The 7,579-nt window shown below is 36.2% G+C and overlaps 1 protein-coding gene across 3 annotated transcripts in view; it reads left to right on the plus strand.

Annotated features, from left to right (window-relative positions):
- ralbp1 (ralA binding protein 1) overlaps positions 1-4,914 on the plus strand; it is a 13,701-nt gene extending 8,787 nt beyond the window's left edge. For all 3 annotated transcript variants that reach the window (XM_007564190.2, XM_016677479.1, XM_016677478.1), the window contains 6 exons: positions 372-533; positions 1,310-1,441; positions 2,286-2,396; positions 2,489-2,610; positions 2,684-2,804; positions 4,295-4,914. In XM_007564190.2, coding sequence (XP_007564252.1) covers positions 372-533; positions 1,310-1,441; positions 2,286-2,396; positions 2,489-2,610; positions 2,684-2,804; positions 4,295-4,597 — 951 coding nt within the window. In that variant the 3' untranslated portion in view covers positions 4,598-4,914. The remainder of the gene's footprint in view (positions 1-371; positions 534-1,309; positions 1,442-2,285; positions 2,397-2,488; positions 2,611-2,683; positions 2,805-4,294) is intronic.
- The last annotated feature ends 2,665 nt before the right edge of the window (positions 4,915-7,579 follow it).

A 7,579-nucleotide genomic window follows, 5' to 3' on the forward strand; every position in this document is an offset into this window, starting at 1 on the left:
CATCCATCCATTGGTTCATCCATCCATTAGTTCATCCATCCATCCATCCATTGGTTCATCCATCCATCCATTGGTTCATCCATCCATCCATCCATCCATCCATCCATCCATCCATCCATCCATCCAACCATCCATCCATCAATCCATCAATCCATCCATCCATCCATCACTCTCTCTCCGTCTCTCTTTCTCTGTCTCTCTCTCTCTTTCTCTTTCCTCTTTTCCATTCGTTCCACTCCTCTGTTTAAATAAACACGTCTGATCCAGGATCAGTGTAATGAGGACAAGTAAATATTCAGGAATTTATAGAGAAGCTGCTCCGGAAACCTTTCAGCTGGCAGGTGGAAACATTTCCTTCTTCTTCCTTTCAGATCGGGAACCGTGTTCTCTACATCTTCTTCACCCACGTGAAGGAGCTGTTTGGGGACGTTGTCCTGAAGCCGGTGGTGCGGCCGCTGCGCTGGTCCAACATGGCGACCATGCCCGCTCTGCCTGAGACCCAGGATAACATCAAGGAGGAGATTCGGCGGCAGGTTGGGTTCAGTCCACCGTCTTTTTCTCGTTTCCATCGGCTCAATGTGTGAAGAAGGGAGCATGGTTACAAAAGAACTGTTAAAGTAGTAACTTTTTAGAAAAACTTTCCTTTTCGGAGTAGATTTTACCATGCTTTCACTTGAGTAAAATATGTTAGAGTGGTTCTCTTACTTGTGTATTCTGCCTATCTCTGATTAAAACATAAGTTTTATTTATTTTATTTTTTTAATCATTAAAAAACAAAAGAATCGGAATTGTAAAAATTAGATTTTTATTTTTATTTATTTTTTCTCCCCTGATCTTAAGTTTTCTACAGGACAGAATTCTAATAACATTAATAAATGCAGTTGTATTTACATGTTTTTATGTTAAATTAAATTCCTAACCTGTGTTTAGATCATAATTTAAAAATTTTAGGGATCTTTATTTTTATTTCTTTCTCTGTTTCCAATTTTTTTTTTAAACATTTACAATGAAAGACAAGAAAAACGGTTTATTTTTTATTTTTTCACAATATTAACTTGTGAGCACAAGCATTTCAAAAAATGTTTACAACAGAGTGAACCTCAGATTTTATTTGTTCCACAGTTGTTCTAAAACTAGCGCATAAAAACTAACGTAGAACAAGTATGAATGAGTCTGAATAAGTTTGGAAACACTGCAGGAACCCAGACTTGGTGTTGTTACAGCCGTTTGTTGTTGTGTTTGACGCCTGCATGCTTGTCAGGCTCGTTGTCTTGGATCAGTGTGAACCAGTGAAGATGTGTGTGTCCAGGAGTTCCTGCTGAACTGCCTGCACAGAGACCTGCAGGCGGGCGTGAAGGACCTGTCCAAGGAGGAGCGGCTCTGGGAGGTCCAGAGAATCCTGACGGCTCTCAAACGCAAGCTGAGGGAGGCCAAGCGGCAGGTAACGATCCCATCGTCCGGAATGATCAGTTATAGATGAAGGAAAACTCAGGAGGCAAAAAAACACAGCAGACATTTAGCTGTTGCTGAATCCTGCATGAATTCAGATTTATCCATTATTAAAATGATGGAATTAAATTGTTTTAATCAATAACTGCAGCTCCATCATTATGCTTATAACAAGACATTTTCCCCATGTTTCAAATAAAATAATCTGCCAGTAAAACTATAAGTTTTTCATCAATATTCAGGAATAATTGACCTAAAATAAGCTCAGATTTATTTTTACTGTCTTATTTCATTTGTACACTTGCACTAGAAGTTAGGCTGAAAATACTTGATAAAATTGAGCTTTTCTGCAGCGTGTCATTTGAAAATGGTCTTAAAATAACAATATTATAGTTTATTTCAGTAATTACTGGGACAACACTGCAAAAACACAAAATCTTACTAAACATTTTTTGTCTGGTTTCTCATTTTGTCTTATTTTAAGTGTTCTAGCTTACGAGTAATTTTTCAGTAAGATGTATTAGTTTGCTTTAAGTCAGTAATTCCTCGGTATTGATGAAGTTGTGCTAGTTCCACATTATTTCACTCATAACAAGACATTCTCCCCATGTTGAAAGTGAAAAAATCTGACAATGGAAATTTTATTCAATTTTCATGAATTATTGACCTAAAACGATGCTGAAAAGTTGCTTGTAAGTTTGTTTTGTAATAACATATTTGAACTAGTAACTAGACCGAAAATACTTGGTAAGATTTTATTTTCTTTGAGTCTACATCTGATTTTCCTTTGGAATAAAGCTTATTTCTATTCTATTCTTTTTCATTTGTGTTGTCAGGAGTGTGAGAGTAAAATAGCACAAGAAATTGCCAGTCTCTCAAAGGAGGACGTGTCCAAAGAGGAAATGACCGAGAACGAAGAGGAAGTCATCAACCTACTTTTAGCACAGGTGACTCATTCATACACTTTCGTGTGTCTAAATCAAAAGCATGCCAGTAAATTCAGCATTAAAATTCTGCACAATTTCTTTTGGGTGATCAGGAGAATGAGATCCTGACCGAACAGGAGGAGCTGATTGCGCTCGAACAAGTGCTGCGGAGGCAAATCGCCACCGAGAAGGAAGAAATCGAGAGGCTGAGGGCGGAAATCGCAGACATTCAGAGGTAGGAGAAGAGCAGAGAATCGTTTTAATTTTTGTGATTATAGCGTGGTAACAGCGGCGTGTTTCCTCATCAGTCGGCAGCAGGGCCGCAGCGAGACAGAGGAGTATTCCTCAGACAGCGAAAGTGAGAGTGAAGATGAGGAAGAGCTGCAGATGATACTGGAAGACCTGCAGAAACAAAACGAGGAACTAGAGGTGAGAAATGTTCAGGATGGTTTAACGGCCTGTTTGGGCACCAAGAGTGTAAAGTTAAAAGAAATGCTTGTTAAAACTCTAAGAGTGTGCAAAAGTATTCCTACCCCTTAAACTTTTTTTATTTTGAAACAAAAATCTAACATGCGTTTGTGCTTCACTGTATTTAAGCCTCCTAGAAGTTATTAAATTACTACAATTAGCAGCTACTTTAGTAATCATTAACTGGAGTTAACAGCCTGATAAAAGGCCATTTGCTAAAAGAAAAAGACACTGACAGCAGTAATTAAACCAAAACTGTACAAATATGTTACATATTTGCGTTTAAGATTCAAATAAACCATCCAGTGGCTTAACTTAGCTTTACCTGGTTCATATTAAGTAAAAAATCTCCCGTTAATCCCCTTTTGCATCCCATTATTAATCAGTTAATCCAAAAACTAGTCAGCAGATCAGCCCCAAACTATATTAAACAGAAAGAGCCGAGCCTTTCACATGTTGACATTAGAAATAATTTTTAGCTACAGCTGCATCGGTTACTACAAATGATTAAGCGTTCACTAAAGAAATGATGTTACTGGATGTTATACAAAAATACAAACGTGCAGAAATTACCCATGAGAAAAAGAAAAAAGCATTCATGACGGTACTAATAGAAACCTACCCTATAATAATGAACAAACTTGTCTTTAAGAGCGTAAAACAATAAAACAATATATGGTGCCAGATCAACCAGTAGGACTTGATTAAATAAACAAAGGAAATATTTCTAAGTCTGCTAAAATTATTGTTGCATTTATGGAAATTAGGTGTTTATTTTGTCATTGAAACAAGTAATAAAATTGTTTATTTGCATTTTTTTATGTATTTTAAATATTGTATACAAAAGGCGTAAGGGTTTAAATAAAAAAACAGAAAAATTTGCCGATTTTTGTCTCAGATTAATCGTCAGAACAATCTATCAACAGAATAATTGATTAATCCTGAGGATAATATATTAATCGACAGAAGAAAAGGATATTTGTCACACCAATCAATCAACAGAATAATTGATTAATAGTAAGAACAAGCAATTAATTGTGAGAATAATTGATGGTGAGAATAGTTGATTAATCATTAGATTAATCAACAGAAGAATCGATTAATTGTGAGGATAATATATTAATTGACAGAACGATCTATTGTCAGAACAAAAGATCATCACCACAATTAACAGAATAATCGATTAATAGTCAGAATAAGCAACTGATTATGTGAATAATTGTCAGAATAATTGATTAATCATCAGAATAATCAATTAATCAACAGAACAATTAATTAATTGTGAAGATAATAAATTAATCATCAGAGCTGTTGATTAATTGTCAGAACAATCTTTTAATCAACAGAATAATTGTTTGATTGTGAGAATAATCACTTAATTGTCAGAATAATCAATTACTAAAATAGTCGTTAGTTGCAGCCACTGAAGTATTGACATTGTTTCCCTCCAGAACAAAAACACCCATCTGAACCAGGCCATCCACGAGGAGCAGGAAGCCATCCTGGAGCTCCGGGTCCAGCTCCGCCTGCTGCAGAGCCACAAGCAGCAGCAGCAGGAGCTAACCGTCCCGCCGCCGGCCGAACAAGCTCCTCCCACTCAGCCGAGCCCGGAGGCCCGCAGCGAGGAACAAACCAAACGCTCCATCTCCACCGTGGCCGCCACTGGAGACGCGCCCGCCCCAACCAACGGGAAGCCACTGAAGGATCCTTCAAAGCCGTCACCGAACAAAGACAGGAGAGACACCAACATGTGAGGCGAGCGACAGTCGTCTCCGCAGATGGTCAGTTCACCTGCAGCATTGGTTACCAAAAACAAGAAACTGAACACCTGTATCCTCTGCGGCATCCTGACTTTGTTTCTCTTCACTGCAAAACAGAAAACCTAGAAACAGAGTAGCAGCTGTCGCAGATGATCCGCTACCTCTGTGGAAACTCCCAGGGACCATTTCATTCAAATCTGCTGTGCCAAGCCTGTTTAAAAGAGGATTAGAGGGTGACAATGATGGATGTGAGAGAGATTAGAGTTTATTTTTCACTGATAATTAAATCAAGAAATTATCACAAAATGTAAGATTGTTGCAAGTCCCTCAAATTTGACATCGCCGACCACTGTGCCATAACTCAAGTCGCCAGAGAACTAGAATACGAGCGCTGGAGGACTTCTGATCGGTCTCTCTGTATATTTTAAACTTCAGTATCATTCTAACAATATACATACACTGCAAAAACACAAATCTTACCAAGTATTTTGTCTCGTTTCTAGTGTAAATATCTTCATACCCTTGAAATATGACAAAATTAACTAACAATTACCTTTTCAGCAAGATATAGGAGCTTGTTTTAGGTCAATAATTACTTGATTATTGACTTCTATTGGTAGATTATTTCACGTATTTCATAATAAACAGGCACTGTGCTGTTACCTAGCAACCCCAGCCAAGCCCAGCTCATCACCTAGCAACCTGGTTCTACTAAGACTGGTGGATTATTTCACTTATAATATGGAAAAAATGTCTTAAGAGTGAAATAAATAATCAACCAGTGAAACTAGTACTTTATATTCAATGTTAAGGAGTTATTACCTAAAACAAGCTCATATATCTTGCTGAAAAGTTACTCATAAGTTACTTTTGTATTATTTCAAGTGTTTAAACATGTTTGTACTAGAAGCAAGACAAAAATACTTAAATTACGTTTTTGCAGTGTGTCATGCTCAATAAATGCCCTGATTTAATTTACAGCTTTTTAGTGGCATATAGAGCTCTGTTGCTGTTTGTTGAAATGAAAACTGGAGCAGAAAAACCTTGATTCCATCACAGCAAAATGTAAACAAGTGCACTCACCGGAAACATGGAGATTTTAGGTTTAATGTTGATGTTGCACATCTGTGGGTATGTTTTATGTGGGATGTGTGAAGAAACCACTGAAGGGTGTTGTAGGTTATTTGTGTGCAGTTTATTTTTATTTTTATTATTATTAATATTATATTTGTGTTACATCATTTCATCACAGATCCTTGACTCCTGGAAGGGACTGTCATCATTCAAATGCAACTTAAAGCGAAGGCGTGGTCTTTATTGTAAATTATAGCAATGTATTTTGAGCTCTTATGTTCTCATATGTTGATTTTTATATCATTACTGATTTGTAGAGATGATTATAGTGTGGCTGCCCATGCTTTTGTCTCAGGCTGGATATAACTGTATTAATCCTGTGACTGAAACCTACACAAGAGCTTCTCCTGGGGCTATTTTCACATTGTTTGGAGCTTTTGTACCAGACTGTTGCTGGCAGACTAATGCTGTGAAGAATAAAGTGTTGATCTGAATCTCTGCTTGTTGATCACAGCCTGAAAGTTTGGGGGTTTTACTCTGAAAGTGTCAGAATTTTCCACTTTTTAGCTCCCAGTCTAATTAAGTGCTCCCTTTTAATATAAGGGTGTTGAAGAGCGATCCTAAAGCGATAAAACTGGTTCTTTAAAAGTATTTTTGTCAATTGTGACAAAAAAAAAGTTCTGCGAGAAAATAACAAGCTTAAATTCTGACTTTAATATCAAAATTATGAGAAAAAAAGTTCAGAATTTTGAGATTAATAAAAAGTCAGAATTCTTTTTTTCAGTTTTCATGATCTTCTTCCATACATTTGTCTAGTTTTACCTGTACACTATTTGTACCACACTTTTCTGACATCATTAAGTAGGTTGAAACCAATAAATTTTCCTCTAACATAAAGAAATTAAAGATGATTCTGCAAAGTCTATTTCTAAGGCTTTTTGACTCCAGAGTACCAGAGTAAAGACGCACAGTGAGCGTCTTTATCCACAAATGGTGAAAACATAGAACATGTTAAAGCTGTAACTGGTACTAAAAATTACTTCAGTGGGACAGATCCAAGATTAAAAACAAGACAAAGACCCATCTTAAATATTCATAAAAACATCCTGATGATTCTTTCTACATATTGCATAAAATTGATGCTAAATATCTGAAAAACATCACAGCAACAATGTCCATCCATTGCCACATGACCTTAAATGTAAGTACTAAAATCTCAAAAACAAAAGTTTTGGAATGGGCTATGCAAAGTTTTGACTTAATTCAAACTGAAATGTAGCTGAAGTGAAACAATTTTGCAAAGTAAAGTGGGCAAAAATTCCTCCTGAGCAAGAAAACTTTTTTTTTGGTACATTATTTATTTGGATACAAATACAACTCTTCTACATTATAATCTGAGATGCAATAAAGTATCCAATCTTTCATATGTTTAAAAACATGTGGAAGTCAGCTGCAGTTTGAGGAACATTTATTCTGTGGCAGAAAATAAGCAACCCAAAGGAAAACCTGAAGGTTGTTGACTAAATCTCTGTTCAGTGCAGGCTTGTCCATTTTAGGTTTAATCTGTAAGTATTATAGATGCTGTTTAGAAAAAAAAACACAACAAAACAGTTAACAGCTCCGCTAATGTTGACGTGATATCACAGATAAATTAATGATTTAATCTGACACCAACACAGCTCGGGCTGATCTGCTTTCTTGTGCAGTTATTTTGGCAATATTTTACTTTTCTTTCTCTGAATTTTGCAGTTTTAACTCTTGTAAGCCATAATTATTAAACCTAAGAATTATTTTGTGAAATGTGTACCTTTTTGTCCCATTCTAACTTTTTAAGATGAAAAAGATGTTACTGACCAATTTTTGAAAAATGTTTTATTTTGAAAATCTCGATCGGAAGTCGAC

This window comes from Poecilia formosa, unplaced genomic scaffold, assembly GCF_000485575.1.
Source record: "Poecilia formosa unplaced genomic scaffold, Poecilia_formosa-5.1.2 Scaffold156, whole genome shotgun sequence".
In the NCBI taxonomy this organism is placed as follows: Eukaryota; Metazoa; Chordata; class Actinopteri; order Cyprinodontiformes; family Poeciliidae; genus Poecilia; species Poecilia formosa.